Source organism: Sus scrofa, chromosome 10, assembly GCF_054392235.1.
Source record: "Sus scrofa isolate SSC_HxYL_T2T_F1_AM1 chromosome 10, Sscrofa_HxYL_maternal_Yorkshire_Landrace_v2.0, whole genome shotgun sequence".
NCBI lineage: Eukaryota > Metazoa > Chordata > Mammalia > Artiodactyla > Suidae > Sus > Sus scrofa.
This window is the reverse complement of record NC_139392.1, coordinates 26,500,295-26,519,300: the sequence shown is the minus strand read 5'-3', so window position 1 is coordinate 26,519,300 and position 19,006 is coordinate 26,500,295. Positions and strand designations below refer to the sequence as shown.

At 58.1% G+C, this 19,006-nt stretch overlaps 1 protein-coding gene across 6 annotated transcripts; it reads left to right on the top strand.

The window, feature by feature from the left end:
* The first annotated feature begins 709 nt into the window (after nucleotides 1–709).
* On the top strand, nucleotides 710–12,781 carry TNNI1 (troponin I1, slow skeletal type). Of its 6 annotated transcripts, none has more exons than XM_084978900.1 (9): nucleotides 710–829; nucleotides 944–995; nucleotides 4,257–4,290; nucleotides 7,765–7,806; nucleotides 8,163–8,294; nucleotides 9,928–10,017; nucleotides 11,104–11,280; nucleotides 11,527–11,636; nucleotides 12,449–12,781. In XM_084978900.1, exons 5-8 carry the CDS (start codon nucleotides 8,169–8,171, stop codon nucleotides 11,632–11,634), a joined length of 501 nt encoding a protein of 166 aa, XP_084835026.1. In that variant the 5' UTR covers nucleotides 710–829; nucleotides 944–995; nucleotides 4,257–4,290; nucleotides 7,765–7,806; nucleotides 8,163–8,168; the 3' UTR covers nucleotides 11,635–11,636; nucleotides 12,449–12,781.
* Nucleotides 12,782–19,006: the final 6,225 nt, after the last annotated feature.

The following is a 19,006-nucleotide window of genomic DNA, read 5'->3' as shown; positions in this document are numbered from 1 at the left end:
CCGGAGCACAGCTAGCGCTCCCCAACCATTTGCCCCTGGCAGGGCCTCTCCTGGCTTCCGAGAGGGGTCAGCGTCCTGATTGTCCTGCCCCAGCCTGGGCTCCTGGCCCATGAGATGACCAACAATAATAGCCACTGGATTAACATAGCAGGCATTGTCTTCCTCTGAGCACAGGGTGGGTATTAGGTGTTCACCCACTGTCCTAAAAATAGCCAGAAGACAGGTGCACCAGCCCCTGGGCGCCGCTGGCCTGTGGCTGGACACAGAGGATGGGACGGGGCGGGGGAGGGGAAGTTAGTCTTGCCAGGTTCCTGGCACAGGGCTGGGTGTCGCTGGAACCCCCGAAACCCACCGGGAGAGGGCGCTGAGCATCTGTGGACCCTCAGATGCCACGGGCTTGAAGGGCAGCTCAGCCCCAGTACCCTCCCTGGACCCCGCGTGACACTCTTTATGTCACCACTCAGGTCCAGGCATCGTCTGGGCTCAAGAGGTCCAGAGCCTCAGAAGATGCCTGCACAGCAAGACTTTGCCTACTTGGAGCGTAGACTGAGGGGTCGGGTCCAGATGCTTCCTTGTGAGAGAAGGAGGGTGAGGGAGATGGCCCCCCTCCACCAGCCCTGCTGTCCCTGGGCCTCCGGGTGCCCCAGCCCCACCCCTGCTCAGAGCCCCGTCTGATCTGCTTATCTGTCCCCCCCATTCCCAGGGCTCCAGTCTCCTGGAGGGTGGCCACTGTGTGCCCAGGCTCTGTGCGTCCTTCTGAGCCTGGTACATGCATGTGTGTCTTCAAGCCTGTTGGCCGCTCTGTGTGCTGCCCTGTCCCCTCCATGAGGTGTGTGTGTGGTGGGCAGGGGCGGGGGAGGGGCGGCGGGTCTGTTCTATTTTTACCAGCCAGTTGCCGAGGGCTGGAGTTTTCAAAGCCTCCCCACCACTCTGCCCCCCACAGTCTGCAGTCCACAGCGAGCCGAGGCCAGCCTGACCCACAGAGACTGAGCACGGTGAGTGTCCGCAGCCTGGGCAGATGAGCTGGGCTCTAGGTTCAGGATGGAGCAGGGCTTGGACGTGGAAGACGAGGGCTCTTGCCTGTGCGATTGGGTTTGGGGCGAGCAGTCCTAAGACAGCCCTGCATCATTTTGTGCTGCAGGACAGCATCCCCTGTAAAGGTGGCTGGAGGGGAACCCCCCGCCCCAAACCCATTTAAAAGCTGGAGCCCAGAGGGGGCTTTTCCACCTGCTGCCCCAGGAACCCCAGGGTGGAGCCAGGGGACTGTTTCTACCCTGGCCACCCAGCTGGTCCCAGGAGGGAGAGGAGTGCCCTGGGGACCAGAGGGGGCAGAGGGGTTACAGCTGCACGTTGAGGGGAGCCTGGTGAGCAGGGCGGGGAGTGACCCCTGGGGTGGAGGAGAAGGAAAGAGGTAGGGGCAGGCCTGGGGGGCTGGAAGGCTGCACCCCTACCACCCCCCGCGGACATCGTCCTGCCTCTTTGTTCTTTGTTTCCGAGGGACTCACTTGGCACCCTTGTAGACGACGGAGCTGGTGCTGGCAGAGCGCCAGCCCTGTGTCCACCCCCCTGTGCCCCCCTACACTCCTGGTCCCGGGGGGGAAGGTGGGGGCTCTGGGGGGAAGGTAGGAGGGCACAGCATCAGGGTTGGAGGCAAGCCCGGAACCCACAAGTGAGGTGGGGGCATGGCGGGGGGAGCTGGAGGCAGCCCTGCTACTGGCTGTGAGACTGTCCCCAGCACTTGGGGGGCCTGCTTATTCTGTGCTCAGGGTTAGGGGTGGACCCCTCAGCCTCAGCCTTGGGAGCACAAGCCTGTCAGACAAGGGAGGACTCGGATGCCCTTGAAGTGGGGCCCAAGGTCGGGGAATGGGAACAGGGGGAGGAAATTCGCTTGCCTGAGAGTCAGGTGTGCAAAGACAACAGGTCCTCTCCCTGCTCACACATGATCACATACACACACCCCCCACACTCACCCGAGCACACACTCACACCCATGGGCATACACACTCACACTCTCACACACACTCACTCGGGGCTTCGGGGGGAGGCGCAATCCAGTGACCCCCCCCTCCACTGTGGTTCCCATTAGGTTATCACCTTCTGGCTGCTGGGGGCAGGGGGCGGGCGGCCCGCTGAGCTGCCTTCTCTGCAGTTGAGTTCTTATCTGGTTCCCCCTTGTCTTCCAGGGGATGTGTTGAGGGGCCTCGTCTGAGGGGGAGGGATCTGAGCGTGGCTGGGACCCAGGCTAGCTGCATGGGCAGGGGGCTCTCCAAGGAGGCGTGGATGCAGCCCTTACCGAGGGCGAGCTCTGGGCCCCCGGGGGCCGGGCATGGCAGGGTTGATGATGGGACAGGGGCCTGGGGTGGGTCTTCCCAACCACCCTTCCTCTTTGGGCCTCCCCCACGTCTCCAGAGGGGAGCAGCCCTCGAATAAACAGCTGGCGATAAAATCTAATTCCAGCCAAGCATCTCGGGAATGTACGTGGCTTCCACCTCCCCACTGTGCCCCAGGGTGACAGCTGAGGCTCCGGGTCACGCTCCCTTTCCCTCCCCCCTCCCAGGCCTCACCCTTCCCTGGCCCAGGAGGGGGTGGTTTCTGATGGGAGGTTCGGGAGGGGCGGCCAAGGCCCACCCAGGCTTCCAGGGCACAGCGGGGAAGGGGAGAGATGAGGCAGGGGCAGGTGGCTCTGGCGGGAGGGGACTGTGGCCTCCCTGGTGAGTCCTGTGGAGTCTGCCCTCCCCCACTCCAGGCCAGGCTCTGGACCCAATCCAAGCTCCTGGGCCCTGCGCTCAGCCCCCACCCCATCCCCTCCACTTCATGACCCAGCTCAGGGCTCCCAGCCTGCCTTGCACACCTGCCCCCCTCTCCTGCATGCCCCACACCCGCTCCCCCATATCTTTGGCACAAGCCCCGCCCCCTTGGTCCAGCCGGGGCCAGATGGGGGTCAGGCCTCACCCTCACAGCCCCAGGACCCTCTCCTTGGTCTGGGTGCCAGCGTGTCTGGCTAAAAGGAGCCCCAGGATCACCAGTCAGGGGGCTTCCAACTGGAGGCAGAGGTCCTCACGGCAGACACGGGCCCGGGGGCTAAGTCCCCGCCACCAGGGCCAGGCTCTGCTGACTGGATCTGGTTTGAACAAAGGCCTCAAGAGCCAAGTATTAAGTAGAAAACAAGTTATCCCAGCATCATTTTACAGAGAGCAAAGCCGGCTGAGGGGGTCAGGAGAAATTCGAGTGGACCATAGGTTTGCCCGCCTCCTGGCTTAACCCACCCATATCCCTGCCTGATGCTGGGACCCCTCACTGCCCAGCGGGGTCTCATGGTTGTCCACATGAACGGCGCCCCCTGGAGTTGTGCCGTTCTGCAGTCACTTCCTGCCCCCACCCCTGAGACCTGCCAAGACCACCCATTGTTCACAGCCTGTGGGTCAAGGTCAAAGTCCCAAGAGTGAGCCCCACCCCCACCCTCCAAACACACCTGTGTGGCTCCATTCTGCTCCCCACAGGCGTCGGCTGCCTTTCTCTAGAAAGGCCCAGATAGGAAATGTTCTAGGCTTTACAGGTTACCTAAGATTCTCTTGCATATTCTTTTTTGTTTTACAATTGTTTAAGCCAAAACAGGCCATTTCTGGCCCCTGGACTGTAGTTTGCAGATCTTTGGTGTCCTATGCACCTGTCCACCCAGCAGGACCATTTTTGCTTTTTTTTTTTTTTTTTTTTTTTTGGCCTTGCCTGTGGCATCTGGAAGTTCCAGGGCCAGGGATCAAACCTGGGCCGTAGCAGCTACTTGAGCCACGACAGGGACAACAGCGGATCCTTAACCTGCTGAGCCACCAGGGAACTCCCCGCTTTTGAATTCTAAAAGCCTTCTTTGCCTTTGCCTTTGTTTCTTCGGGCCACACTCATGGCACATGGAGCTTCCCAGGCCAGGGGCTGAATCAGAGCTACAACTGCCGGTCACGGCCACAGCCACGGCCACAGCCACAGCAACACGGGATCCAAGCTGTGTCTTCAACCTACACCAGAGCTCACGGTAACACCAGACCTCCAACCCACTGAGCGAGACCAGGGATCGAACCCGCCTCCTCACAGATATGGTTTCCATGAGGTTCCATGAGGATACGTTTCCATGGATACGAATCCTTAAGGCGTCATTTCTGCTATGCCACAATGGGAACTCCCTGCTTTTTGGCTGGGCTGCCAGGTGTGTGGGGGGCAGGAACGGTGACCCTCCCTCACAGAAGCTTCCTTCTGCCCCCCAGGTGCCGCCCCCCGACAACCATGCCGGAAGTGTAAGTAATTCCCACCCGCCTGGGGCTCCAGGAGGGAGTGACACTTTGCTGCAGATTTCACCCTGTCTGTTCTGTCCCTGAAGCAGTTCCCAAGGAGGAGACTAGATCCTTAAACAGGGACAGTTGAGTGCGGGCTCCCCGAGCTCCCCAGGGTCCCCAGGCATCCTTCCAGCCTTGGAGCGGGAAGCCCCCTTTGGCCTGTGCTTCAGTGTGTCTGCTCGGATCGAGTGGATCACACGTCCGAGGCCACGATTTAACGCTGCCCAGTAGATGAGCCAAGCTTTGGGGAGGGACCTACGCGCCCGGGGCCAGAAGCTTGCACAGCCCCCCCCACCCCCCCCCCGTAGTGTGCGATGGTCCCCACCAAGGGCCTCCAGGAGCCCACGGGGCTATGGGTTTCATTCTATTCTGCTGGTCCTCTGATGCGACCCCCCCATTCCTACTGCATGAGGCTTGATTTCTTTTTTTTCTTTTCTTTTTTTTGTAATGCTTGATTTCTTTGCGCGGCTGCTTGTATGCTCTGCACTGTTCACACCCACTCTGTTTTCTGCTCTTCCCTGCCCCGTGCCTGCTGTGATGGACGCCTGCAGTGAGGTAAGCGAGAAGGGGAATCTGTCCTGGTGATGTTTTCATTTTTATTCTTTTTTTTTTTTTTTTGTCTTTTTGCCTTTTCTGGGGCCACACTCGCGGCATATGGAGGTTCCCAGACTAGGGGTCGAATCGGAGCTGTAGCCACCGGCCTACACCAGAGCCACAGCAACACCAGATCTGAGCCGTGTCTGCGACCTACACCACAGTTCATAGCAGCACCGGATCCTTAACCACTGAGCAAGGCCAGGGATCGAACCCGCAACCTCATGGTTCCTAGTCGGATTCGTTGACCACTGAGCCACGATGGGAACTCCCTGGTGAAGTTTTCAGACAGTGACATTGTGGGGGGCGTTTGAGGGAGGGGCCCTGGGGCTGAGCAAACTCCCAGGAGAATAGAAACCTGGGGGGGGAGATTCAAGAAGTGGGGCCCCTCAAGGCCCAGGTTGGGGGGTGCATGATGTCCCCGGAAGGTGGTCCTGGGCTAGGACCAGGCCGAGCTGGCGGGACGCTGCTCCTGTGCTGATCCTTGAGCAAGTTTTCCCCGAGGGTCTGAGAGCTGGTTCAGCCCTGGGGCTGCTGGTGGACCTGGGCAAAGCCACACTTTCAGGGTGATGGGGGGTGTCTTTGGGTTGTTTTACCCCTGGGGCCCACACCCGCACATCGAGGGAGGAGCAAGAGGGTCCTTGCCCCCATGCCCCGCATAGCCCTGGCCCCAGAGCCGTCCAGGTTTGTTGAGGCTGCTGTAGACACAGCCTCCATGTGCCTGGCCTGGGGTAGGGGCCTGCAGGCGGGGAGTGGGGGACCCAGGGCTGTCTGGGTGGGTATTAGCCGCACGGATGGAGGGATGGTGGGGGCACTTGGAAGAGATTCTTAGCAAGCGTCAAGTAAACTGTTTTTCAGTAGCTGCATGCATTTCTAAGTTGCATGGAGACTGACATGAAAGGGAGTCCCTGTGATTGTTGGGCAGAAGAGCCGGCCCCAAAGCTCCCCATGCCACAAGGAAGCACTTCTACGGGTGCACGACACGGCTGACCACAATTACAGTGACAGGCCACTTCCTCACCATCATGCTGAACAGACACATGGCAAACCCCGAGGCTTTTGGCGAGGAAGAGACAGACCCCAGGCACAGTGGGCTGGGAGGCATGTGCCAAGCGCTAAAGCGCATTCATTTTCTCCCATGAGAATCGCTCAAAGTGTATCCGTTTGACTTTACACACAAGAATAACAAACCAGACCCGGAGTTCCCTTCGTGGCTCAGCGGAAACGAATCTGACTGGCATCCATGAGCACGCAGGTTCGATCCCTGGCCTCGCTCAGTGGGTTAAGGATCTGGCATTGCTATGAGTTGTGGTGTAAGTCGCAGACGTGGCTTGGATCCCGCGTTGCTGTGGCTCTGGCGTAGGCCGGCAGTGTAGCTCCGATTGGACCTCTAGCCTGGGAATCTCCATATGCTGCAGGTACAGCCCTAAGAGACAAAAAATAAAATAAAATAAAAAATAAAAAAGTAAAGTAATAACAAACTAGGCCCCAGGCCAGTGCTTAGCACTGTAGCTGCAGGTGGTGGCTGGCCTGTGGCACGAGAAGTGACTGCCTATGTCCAGGAGGAGACACACAAGCTCAGAGTGAGGGGTGGAGCTGTCCCTCTTTGCTTCCCTTGGGGACACTGCCGTGGGACTAAGACCTGCTGGTACCTACTCAGGAAGAGATGTCAAGGATTTTTAATAAGAAGAGAAAATAGTTTTAATATCTGAGAATAATTTATATAGATGATGTCAACATCAAAAAAGTTTTTTTAATTTTTAATTTAAAAAAATTATTTATTTTTTATTATTATTGGTTTTTTGGGTTTTGTTTTTGTTTTGGTCTTTTTGGGGCCACACCTGCAGCATATGGAGGTTCCCAGGCTAGGGGTCTAATCAGAGCTGGAGCCACCGGCCTACACCACAGCCACAGCAACGCCAGATCCGAGCTGCATCTACAAACTATACCACAGCTCACAGCAACACCGGATCCTTAACCCACTGAGCGAGGTCAGGGATCGAACCTGCAATCTCATGGTTCCTAGTCGGATTTGTTTCTGCTGCGCCACGATGGGAACTCCTTATTGTTTTTATTTTATTTTATTTTTGTCTTTTCTAGGGCTATACCCATGGCATATGAAGGTTCCCAGGCTAGGGGTCTAATTGGAGCTGTAGCCACCGGCTATGCCAGAGACACAGCAATTTGGGATCTGAGCCGCGTCTGTGACCCACACCACAGCTCATGGCAACGCCAGATCCTTAAAAAAGGTTTTATTTTTATTTTTTTCTTTTTGTGGCCACACCTGTGGCATATGGAATTTCCCAGGTCAGCTTGTGGCAATGCCGGATCCTTAACCCACTGAGCGGGACCAGGGGTCGAACCCACGTCCTCATGGATACTAGTTGGGTTCATTTCCGCTGCACCATGACGGGAACTCCTAAGCTTCTTTCCTGAGGGAACTCACGGGTTGTTTCTCTGACATGATACAACACTGCCACCCAGAGCGCTGAGCCGGGCACTGTGTCCCTGCTTCTGGAAGCCTGTGCACATCCTCCGTCTCGCCTGATCTGTCTGTAGTCACTTTGGGACCCAGTAAGGTGGGTCTCAGCCCCATTCACTGGCAAGAAAGGGGTGCCAGGGGCTGTGAAACCACCCAGGGTCTTGCAGGATTTGGCCCCTTGGTCACAGGAGCTGATGGCAGCCTGTCTGAATCTGAGGGGTTAAATCACCAGATGAGCTTTGAAGGGACCTGAGGCAAGGATTCTGGGTAATGCGGGTGACCTGGCCGGTACCGTTCTGTCCTGGCCTGGGTTTCTGGTTCCGCAGCCTCTGCCTTATTCAATTCCTCTTCTTTCCCCCTCAGAGAAAACCCAAGATCACTGCCTCCCGCAAACTCCTGCTGAAGGTGTGCTGGGTCCTGGTTTTGGGGAGATGTCCAGGGGAGGCAGAGGGGCACAGGGCAGCCTTGGGGGTTGGGGGAAGGGTCATGGGAGGGTGACAGGGGGCCAAAGCCTGGGAGGAGGCAGGACCAGCTTCAGGGCACAATCCCCCATCTCCCGATCTCCCAATCTCCCAATCTCCCAGTGGGAGCCTGGGAGAAGAGCTTTATTTTGCTAAGAGTCTTTGAAGCTCTGGGGGCGCAAAGAGAGTGGTAGGAGATTGACGGACAGGAGAGAAAGAGGAAGACTGAGGCCAGCTCGGTCCAGCTGGGCTCTGCCTTTCCTGCGGGCTGGCCCCCTCACCTGGCTCTGTCCCATCCAGAGCCTGATGCTGGCCAAGGCCAAGGAGTGCTGGGAGCAGGAACACGAGGAGCGAGAGGCTGAGAAGGCTCGCTACCTGGCTGAGCGCATCCCTACGCTGCAGACCCGAGGCCTGTCCCTCAGCGCCCTGCAGGTGGGTGTGTGGGGGCGTGTGGGGGTGGGGCTGCAGGTGGGGGATGGGGGGGGACCAGCTGGCAGGGGCCCTGACTTGGCTCAAAGCTCTATCCTCCCTTACCTGGTCCCATCAAGCCCTGAGGGTTGGGGCCACTGGATCCCTTCTTACAGGTGGGGAGGGAGCTGCAGGGGAGAAGGGGCTTGCTTGGGGTGGGGCTGAGCTGGATGGGGCCCAGTCAGACCAGCAAGATGGTACAGGGCAGGGAGGTGGGTGGGCTTGGCCGTCCTCCGCTGACCATAGGTCTTTAATGTTTTCATTTTTTGTTTTTATTTTTAAAATGTTTTAATTTTTAATTTTTGTCTTTTTAAGGCTGCACCTGTGGCATATGGAGGTTCCCAGGCCGGGGGTCGAATCGGAGCTACACCTACGCCACAGCCATAGCAATCAGGATTCGAGCTGTGTCTGGGACCTATAGCAGAGCTCACGGCAATGTTGGATCCTTATCCCACTGAGCGAGGCCAGGGATCAAACCTGTGTCCTCATGGATACTGGTCAGATTTGTTTCCACTGAGCCAGGATGGGAACTTGTATTTTTCCTTTTCTATGGTACCCATGGCCTATGGAAGTTCCCCGGCCAGGGATTGAATCCCAGCCACCGCTGCAACCTCACCACAGCTGCTGGAGCCTTAGTCCACTGCACCACACCAAGGGTCAAACCCTTGCCTCCCGGGCAACCTGAGCTGCTGCGGTCTGATCCTTAACCCACTGCATCACAGTGGGAACTCCTTTTAATGTTTTTAAAACATTGACAAGAGTTTAAATGCCAGTGACTGCAGAGTAGAGGCTGAAGGAAATTCAGATCTTTGACTTATGAAGGGGCTGCCTCTGGATACCCCCACCATAGGGTGAAACTATCATAGGTTGAAAGTGAATTGAATATACTTAACCTGCCACACACACCAGTTCAGCCTCTCCCGCCTTACACATGTGCACAACTCGTGCCTTAGCCTACAGTTGGGCAAAATCAACCTCCACAAACCCATTTGATAATAAAGTGCTGAGTACCTCCTGTAATTAGTGAAGACAAGGGACTGTCTGGTACAGAAAGTTCTAAGCGTGTTGGTGGGTCAGCACGGGGCTGCCCAGGAGCTGCGGCCGGGGCACTAGTCCTGGAAAGATCAAAACTCAAACTTCTGGAGTTCTCTGATTGTGGTTCAGCAGGTTAAGAACCCAATATGGTGTCCATGGGGTTGTGGGTTCGATCCCTGGCCTTGCTCAGTGGGTTAAGGATCCGGCTTTGCCATGAGCTGTGGTGTAGGTGGCAGGCATGGCTTGGACCCTGCATTGCTGTGGCTGTGGCTGTGGTGTAGGCTGACAGCTACAGCTCCGATTAGACCCCTAGCCTCGGAACCTCCATATGGCATAGGTGAGGCCCTAAAAACCAAAAAAAAAAAAAAGAAAAAAAAAAAAAGCAAGAAAAGAACAGAAAGAAAGGAAAACCAAGGGCTTCCCCTCCAGTGAAGGGCTCCATCAGCCCTTCCAGATTTTGCTCAGAGTTGAGAGAAGCTGGACCTCCAGCTTTGAGGCAGAAGAGGGAACCTGGGGTCTGAGTGGCTCCCTCCTCTCCCTTTCTGACCCCCCTTCTCCCCAGGACCTGTGCCGGGAACTTCACGCCAAGGTGGAGGTAGTGGATGAGGAGAGATATGACATTGAGGCCAAATGCCTGCACAACACCAGGGAGGTGAGCCCGGGGGGCGGGGGGCACGGCAGGCTGGGGGAGGGGGCACAGCAGGCTAGGTAGGGGGAATGTCTGGGGGAAGGGGTACAGCAGGCTGGGTGGGGGGATGTTTAGGAGGTCCGGTGGGTAGTGATGTGGCAGCTGTGGGCTAGGTCCCCTCCTCCTCCTTAACAGGATGCTCTGGGCCCCTCACTCTGGCCCCAGGGTGGGGGATGGGCAGAGACAGGGTGACAGTACAGACTCCCCCCCACCTGCCTGGACTCTTCAGTGGGAAAGCAGCGGCCCCACTTACCCAGGAAGACAGTTGTACGCCTGGTAACCACCTCTTGCCTTGCGAAAGGCTTCCATGTGCGTTTTATCTTTAATCTGCCCTGCACGCCTGGGGACCAAGTGGGTGCTTTCATCTGCACCTGACAGATAAGGACACTGAAGTTCAGAGAGGCTGAGCAACTCAGCTTGGGTCACACAGAGGAGGTCCAGGCACCAATGTGGTCTCTGAGTCCGACTTCAGTGCTCAGCGCTCCCTTGGTGTGGGACACGGGGCCACCGACCCCACCCAGACCGTCTTAGAGCAGTGGGTGGAACGCGGTGGGCAGGGCTCCTGCTGCTGGAGCGGGCAGTGCCCAGGCGCCTATTCAAGCAGAGGGGGATGGGGGCGGGGACCAGGGCCACGGCCCTCCTTCCGCCTTTCCCCACAGGAATGATGGTCTGTGGGGTCACTGGTCTCCCCAGAATTCCCTCCAGAAGTGGTCCCTGAAATCCCCCAGGGCCTTGGACCTGGGGCTTTGTCCACCTGCTGGACCAGGGCCGTGCCCTCAGGGAGCTGCTGGAAGGCTCCCTGGGAAGGGAGTGGTTAGAAGCAGGAATAAGAGGAAGTGAACCCTTCTGCCTTTCCCTCCACGGCCATCACCGTCACAGCTCACGGCCTCCCTGCCCGGGTTGCACTCAGCCCGCACCGGTAGAATAGAATAGAGGGCGCTGCTTGCGAGGTGATGGTGGGTCTGGGTGGCCCTGGGAGTCTGGCCTGGAGCTTGGAGAACTGGGGGCTCTGGCTGAGACCTGGAGCCTTGAGTCGCCCCCTCCCTGCAGATCAAGGACCTGAAGCTCAAGGTGCTGGATCTGCGCGGGAAGTTCAAGCGCCCTCCCCTGCGGCGTGTCCGCGTCTCGGCTGATGCCATGCTGCGTGCCCTGCTGGGCTCTAAACACAAGGTGTCCATGGACCTGCGTGCCAACCTCAAGTCCGTGAAGAAGGAGGATACGGAGAAGGTCAGACCCTGACTTCACCCCATGCAGCCTCAGCAATGCCCGCCCCCCCCCCGGAGCCCAGCCAGCAGGCAGAAGGTTCCAGAACCCCTGGGAGCCTGGGGGAGGCCTAAGGGTCCTGATCTTGGAGAAGAAAGACAGGGGTCCCACTGTGGGAGAGGCTGACCTCCTCTTACCAGTGCCTCTTGCGCATGGAGGCTGGGCTGCCCCCACCCCACGCTAAGTCTCTGATGTGGGTGGCCCCCGCAGGAGCGGCCCGTGGAGGTGGGTGACTGGAGAAAGAACGTCGAGGCCATGTCTGGGATGGAGGGCCGGAAGAAAATGTTTGATGCCGCCAAGTCCCCAACGTCTCAGTAGAGGTACCAGCGCCTGCCAGGCACTCCTAGGGCTGCCAGTCTAGAGGGCAGTGGGGAGGTGGTGAGCCGTGTGGTCCCGGGAGGGGGGCTCTCTTGGGGGCTTGGTCTTGCTCTCCCTCCACCAATGCCATGGACTCGTCATGCCTGCTTCCGGGGTGTTGGGGTGGCATCAGATCAGTGGTGGTATCAGACCTGGGTGCAGAGGGTCTGGGCCCTCCCTGGGGCACTGGATCTGAAACTCTGGGGTGGGGCCGGTCCCTGGTGACTCTGATGCAAGAGCTTAGAACCCTGGATTCCACGACCCCCAGGGACCTCCAGCCCTGATTTTTCAAAGTCGAAGCATTTTAGTTGCTTCCTGCAGGATCCTGCAAAGTGCCCGGACCAGGGCTTCCATTCGAGGACATAAGACCACCCTCTCTCTGAGGAAACTGCTGGAGAGAGCGGCAAAGTTAGGCCTCAGAGAGCCCTCAGTGGGCATGCTGAGGGGACATGCAAGGGCCAGGGGTCTGTCCGATGGCCCCGCCCGTCAGGGAAGCCTTCTGAAGGGCTGAGCACTGCCATGTGGTGGCAGGGGCAAGGAGGGCGTGCCTGGGCTCAGAGGTGGAGTGGACGCCTGGGCTGGTGCGAGAAGTCCCCGCTGGGGAGGTACCATGTGGGAGGGGTCTTGGCCCCCCCCCCCCCCGCGAGCTAAGGCTCATGGGAACCAATAGGACAGTGGCCCCCCCGGGGGCCCTGAGAAGGCCCGGCTGTGTGTGCCGTGGGTGAGGGGCTCAGGCCATGGGAAGCTGATGGTGTCTGTCCCTCTGTCCCTACAGGCCACTGGCCGAGCTGTGCTCTGGGCTCCCTGCACGCTTCTTCCTCCAGCCCCGCTCACCCGCATCTCAGCATCTCCCCCTGCGTTTCAGAGGGTCCCGCTCTGCTCCCCGTCTCCCCTCCAGCCTGAGCGCTCTCCTGCGGGGCTGAGATAACAGACTCCTGAGGAAGAACAGCGGTGTGCCAAGACCTCGCCTGGCGGGAGGGATCCCTGGGGCTCCTGGCCGCTGTGGGGCAGCCAGGCCCCGGGAGGGGCTGCCCCCTCCACTCAGCATGTCGCGTGCCTGAGGGCGTCACAGCCTCTCCATTAAAGCAGTGTCCTGGTCGTTTCTGCAGCTCTGGCTGTGAGCACCCGAGGGGGACAGGGAGTGTGCGAGGGAGGCTGTGCTGGGCTGTGGGCAGGAGCTCGGCTCAGAGTGCAGGGTACCCCTTGTGTCCAGTCCAGTGACGTCACACAGCACAGGCTCACCCCAAACGCTCGGCTCAGCAGCCTGAGCTTCGGCCGTCAAGGGGGCCTCTCCCTTCCCAGCCCAGCTGCTGCTCTCCCAATACCCCTCCTTCGCAGAGCCGGCTCACCTGTCCCCGGTGTGGGGGTGCTGGCATTCCTGACTGTCTGGGGACACCCTGCAGTACTAGGCCTGGCCACCAGGCAGCTTCTTCCTCACGATGGGCAGTTCCGAGCTGGCCCTGTCTGCCTTTATCCACCTCCATGCTCCCAAAAGGCCACTGCTTTCAGGGTGGATTCTGTCCCGAGGTGGGTGGTCGGTGGTCTGTCCTCTAGGTCAAGTCCTTCTATATCCCCCTGACATCTGGGCCATGCCTGAGATGGATGCAAGCCTGCTGGGGTGGAATGGGGGGGGCCTGGGGGCCCCCTCAACAGCTCGGAGGACTCCGGCTCCTGTGAAGCAGAGACCAATGTCTGGGCCAGAGTGTGGCCTGGTGGTCCCGGGCAGTATCACGTGACTCCTGAGATAAGCCTACAAGGAAGTGGCTGCTCCCAGGCCTGGCCCTTGGCCCTTTGGCCGTCTAGCCCAGGAGAGGCTGAGCTGCGTGAAGAGCTCCTTCCACCTGCCTGTGAGTCCCTGTCCTGCCCCCTGCACCCAGTGCATTATATGCCACAAATGCCAGAAGCTGGGTGCAAAGAGCAGTGCCGGCAGCTCCCTGGGGACCAGCACCTCGGGATGTGTTAGTGGAGGCAGCGCTCTGCCCAGGGCCTTGCTCCAGACAGCTCAGCGAGCAGAAGGGCAGACCTGTGGGAAGAAAACAACTCCTATCAAACAGAGACTCAGGCACACACACAGCCACACACACACAGCCACAGCCACACAGCCACACACACACAGCCACACAGCCCCATGCACACATGCGCACACACACGGAGCCACAAACACACACATTCACACAGCCACACACACGGCCACACAAACAGCAACACACACACACACACACACACGCACACAGATACATACACACAGTCTCCCCCCACCACCCCCCAATGCAAGTGAGAGCATGCACAAGGCTGAAGGACCGCACACCACAGGGCTTGGGCATGGGCTTTGTGCCAAGGCGGCCGCAGAATCCTGGCCTCTTCTACCCAGCCCTGGTTGAGGAGTGGCCTCCCTGCTCGGCCCCCTCCACTGGAGAGATCCTGGCCCCGAGCTGCAAAGGTAGCTCCCGTCCTGCCAGCTGACTATTGACCTGGGCCCAGCAGATGGGGGCTCCGCCCTGGCCGACCCAGGCAGGGACCAGCTCGGGGCTTGACTCAGAGCAATGCCTGGGGCATAGAGCCTGCAGGAAGACAGCCCCCTAGGAAGGTGCCCAGGCCACCCAAGGGCCTCCATCAGCACGTCCCATCCCTCCTGTTCCTGGCAGGCCGAGACCTAGCCCCCTGTGCGGACAGAGTCCTGCGGGATGATGGGCAGGGGTTCTCGTGTCCTGGCGGAGGGGGGCTGGCTTAGCTGTGGCCACCAGCAGGGCCCCGATGGGGGGCATGGCCCACCCATTCCCCACTCCTCACGGTGGGCCAGCACCCCCTCCTGGACACGAGCAGGGCAGGGCTGCGAGCTGGACTCCTGCCGAAGGGTTCTGCCAGCATCCACAGCGCCGACTCTAGACCAGGCACCACTCGACTCACCATAATGAACTCATCTAAGCTTCACGACATCCCCATTTTCTAGGTGGGAGCACTGAGGCACACAGAGGCTGTGGCTGTCCCATGGTCACACAGCGAGTAAACGAAGGGGCTGGGATCTCACCCAGCCAGTCTGTCAGAGCCCAGAGTCTTCATCACTGCTTAATCACACGCTTGATCCGAATGACATCATACTCTTTCACCAAAACCTAGGAAACAGGCCGGTCATGCCAGATCCACACAGGAGGTGGGGTCCTGGAGGGGTGACAGGGCTGATGGCTGCAGGCTGGAAGTTGGGACCTGCTCAGCCTGCCCTGGGGGTTCCCCTTTTCTGGGATCAGACTTGCCTCCTCGGGGCCCAACCTGCCCACTTTCCAGAAGGGACACAGCCAAAGATCAAGCGTCTAAGGCACCTTGGAGTTTACCTGTCCCTACAGAGGGGACGGTATTCAAATAAGATGCAAATGGACCCAATGGGTAAAGGGGAGGTTTTCCTCCAATAGCAGGACGGGGCTCTGAGGTAACGTCTGTTTGCCCTAAACCGCAAACCAATGCTCAGCAACAGCGGGGTGAGCGGCTGGAGAGGGGCCTGGTGCTCCTGCAATGGCCAGGGCAGCGTTGTCACCTGCTCCCACCCCGCCTGCCCCCCCACCCTGACCTCCACAGGGTGGGGGGCCGAGCCTGCCTTGCAGCAGGATGGTCAGGGCAGGGCCAGGACCAGGGCTACAGGGACTGGAGTGCCCTCTGAGGAGGGAGCCCGTTAAACATTAGCCCTGATGGCCCCCCGCGAAGTGAGTCAGACTCCCCGCGGGCTCCACGCTGGCCAGTTGCCGTTCCAGGTGGGTGACCAAGCTGCCGAAGCCTGGGACAGGCCACTGGGCCACGTGGGGGTGGCAGCCTGCTCCCCTGGCCCCTTGGGGCTCTCTCAAGTCTGAAGCTTGCCGGTGGCCTTCACCCGAGATGAGGGCGGGGTTTCCACTCCCCGGACACACCCCCAAGCTGGCCTGCAGGCTGGACCACAGCAGCTCGAGCCCCCACCAGCCAGTGGCTCAGGCACTCAGGGCTGCAGCTGGCATCTGGCAGCTCAGAGAGGGACAGTGCCTTGCTCAAGGTCACAGGCCTAGCCAGGGGCTGAAACCGCAGACTCCTGGTCTGCTGAGAAAGGATGCGAGCAGAGTTTGGGTCTCCCGGCTGGAGGCAGCAGCCTGGGGGCCTGAGCAGGGGGCCCACCTGTAGCCTTGACGTGGCACCCACCTGGTTCCACTTGTTGGCACAGGGTGGGCTCAGGGGAGAATGACCTCACCCAGGAGCAGGGTGTGCATTTTGTGTGTGTGTGTGTGTGTGTGTGTGTGTGTGTGTGTGTGTGTGTGTACGTGCTCTGGGTCATCCAGGAGAGGGTGAGCCTGCGGAGTTCCCGTGTGACCATGACAGCACACAGGGCGGGGGCTGCCTGCCTGTGAGGGTGACGGATGCCCATGCGTCCTTCATGTTAGAATTTTCTAGATGCCATTCCCCTGCTTGGATCTCTGAGGAAACCAGGGCCACTGTGGTGACATTTTGATAAAGCACACATACTCGGTGAAAAGGCTTCTCTTTGTTCAAGGATGCAGGTCTTCCTTTTATTATTTCAGTGTTAAAATACCCTGCACTTACCAGGTGGGGGAGGGGCAGGAGGCAGTAATTGTTTTTGTTGTTGTTTTTGCTTTTTTGGCTGCCCTGCAGCACATGGAGTTCCCAGGCCAGGGATCAGATCCCACCCACGGCTGTGATCTATGTGGCAGATGTGGCAACACCGGATCCTTAACCCCCTGTGCTGGGCCGTCCCAGGGCTCCAGAGACGCCACAGCGGGAGCTCCTAATGGCTTTTTTTTTTTTTTTTTTTTTTTTGACGTGCTTACTTCAAAAAACAAACTGGTGGCAACACGGTTTGGGTATTCATATCTTTAACAACATTATTTGTTTGTGAAAAGCCAAAGCCGCTGCCTCGGATCCTTTAGGGTGTAGGTCTTATCACCTCGCAGTGGAAAGGAACTGAGGTCAGTCTGTGACTTCCAGCCCCACTGGCCTGGGGCCAGGGATGTCCGATCCCCACGCTGGCTGCCTCTGTGCTGTGCAGCGGGGGCAGGGGGGAGTCCAGAGCTGCCATCTTCCTGGGGAGGGAAGAGAGAGGTGGTTCCCTCCTGCACTGGCTGCGGAGTCTCAAAAACACCTGTCCTTGTCCAGGGGAATCCCGGTGTCACAAGCCCCGTCTTCGTGGGTTCTCCCCGGAGGAAGTGACCAGCACAGGCTCACAGTTTTTAATGCCCCGTCTAAAGAACTATACAAAGAACAGTACTGCACCAACCACTGATGTATTTTATTTTATTTTTTTAGGGCTGCACAGCGGAATTTGGAGATTCCCAGGCGAGGGGTCGAATCAGGAGCTGCTGTCACTGGCCTACGCCATAGCCACAGCCACGCCAGATCCAAGCCGCGTCTGTGACCTATACCACAGCTCACAGCAATGCTGGATCCTTAACCCACTGAGCAGAGGCTAAGGATCAAACCTGCGTCCTCATAGATGCTAGTCAGATTTGTTTCCCCTAAGCCATGACGGGAATTCCCAACCACTGATTTTAAGAACTAGGGCATTGCAAGTCAATTATCTTGGTAATAACCTGCAGTGGAAAATAATTCTGGAAATAAATAAATACTTGATTTAATTTTATATTTATTTTATAAGTTATTTTATAATTATTTATAACAACTATTCATATGTCATATAAATTATTCATAATAATTTGCATATACCTATGTGTATATTCATACATACATATATAGAACTGAATTACTGTGCTGCATGCCTGAAACTAACACAATATTGTAAATCACCTACACTTCAATTTACTTTTTATTTATTTATTTATTTATTTTTCTTGTCTTTTTTTTTTTTTGCCTTTTCCAGGGCTGCTCCTGCAGCATATGGAGGTTCCCAGGCTAGGGGTCCAATCGGAGCTACAGCTGCAGGATCTGAGCCGCGTCTGAGACCTACACCACAGTTCACGGCAATGCCGGATCCGTAACCCACTGAGCAAGGTCAGGGATCGAACCAGAAACCTCACGGTTCTTAGTCGGATTCGTTAACCACTGTGCCACGATGGGAACTCCGATCAATTTTAAAAAAAAGCCTCCCCTGCGCGCTCCTCTCCACAAAGGATAAAGTCATCTTCAGTCTTGTGTGTTTGTTCTCCTGGCTCTCTGCATAATGTAACCATGTGTTCACGGCTCCAGAAACAATGCCTCGCTTACGTTTGCAGCTTTTTGTCAACGTGGCATGAAGGTATGCTTTCTGCGTTGAAGTGTGTTAGAGGCGAAGGTTGGAAAGTTCAGCCCGGTTGAGACATTAGTCTGAGAAATAACGAAATGAGGAAATAGCAGCATTCATGCTCCTGTCTTCCCTGGAGAGACCCTCTGGGTGGTTTCTGGGTTTGGCAGCCAGAACTCGCGCTGCTCTGGGCTCCCTGTGGCTCCCAGCGGGCAAGGCGCCTGCTCAGCACCAGCTGGTTGACCACATACACTCTCACAGCAACTACCCTCAGGGTGGCCCAGATCCTGGAGAACAAGGGTCCTGCAGGCTGGGAGCCCTCAGCCCCCCAGGCGACACTGGGGTGGGGCTCGGGCTGGCTGGGGTTTCCCGTTCTTCCCAGAGCAAGTTAGTGCATTTCTCCAGACCTACACCGCTCGCCGCCAGGGAGACTGGGGTGAACACAACACCCCTTCCCTCCTCGAGATGCCATGAGACACATGGATGCCATGAAAAGCACCCCTGCCCTCGTGAGCCCCCCTCTTCCGCCTGCCCCGCTGTCCCCTGAGCTCCCACCACACCATCTGGCATCTGCTGGACAGCTCCCCCGTGCCTTCCGGGCCCTCTCATTCTAGAGTTGGGGCCAGGGAGCCTGCTGGCCGCCTCTCGGGCGGCCCCAAGAACTGCCAGGCCGCAGGTGTCAGCTGAGGCTCAGTCCCCTCCGTCTAAGGTGACCTCCACCCCCTGACTTTGGCCCTTCAAGGTAGAGTGGAAGTCACTCTGCCGTCCCCTCCTGCACCCTGCTGGACCACTGGTCCCCAGAGATCCAGCTGTCGCCCCTCCCCCTCCTGGCTGCCATGCTCAAGCCCCTTCTTTCTTTTATGGACTTAAAGGTAGCCCCTTAGTTTTTTTTTTTTTTTTTTTTGTCTTTTTGTCTTTTTGTTGTTTGTTGTTGTTGTTGCTATTTCTTGGGCCGCTCCCGCGGCATATGGAGGTCCCCAGGCTAGGGGTCTAATCGGAGCTGTAGCCACCAGCCCACGCCACAGCCACAGCAATGCCAGATCTGAGCCACGTCTTCGACCTACAAGACAGCTCAGGGCAACGCCGGATCCCCAACCCACTGAGTGAGGCCAGGGATCGAACCCA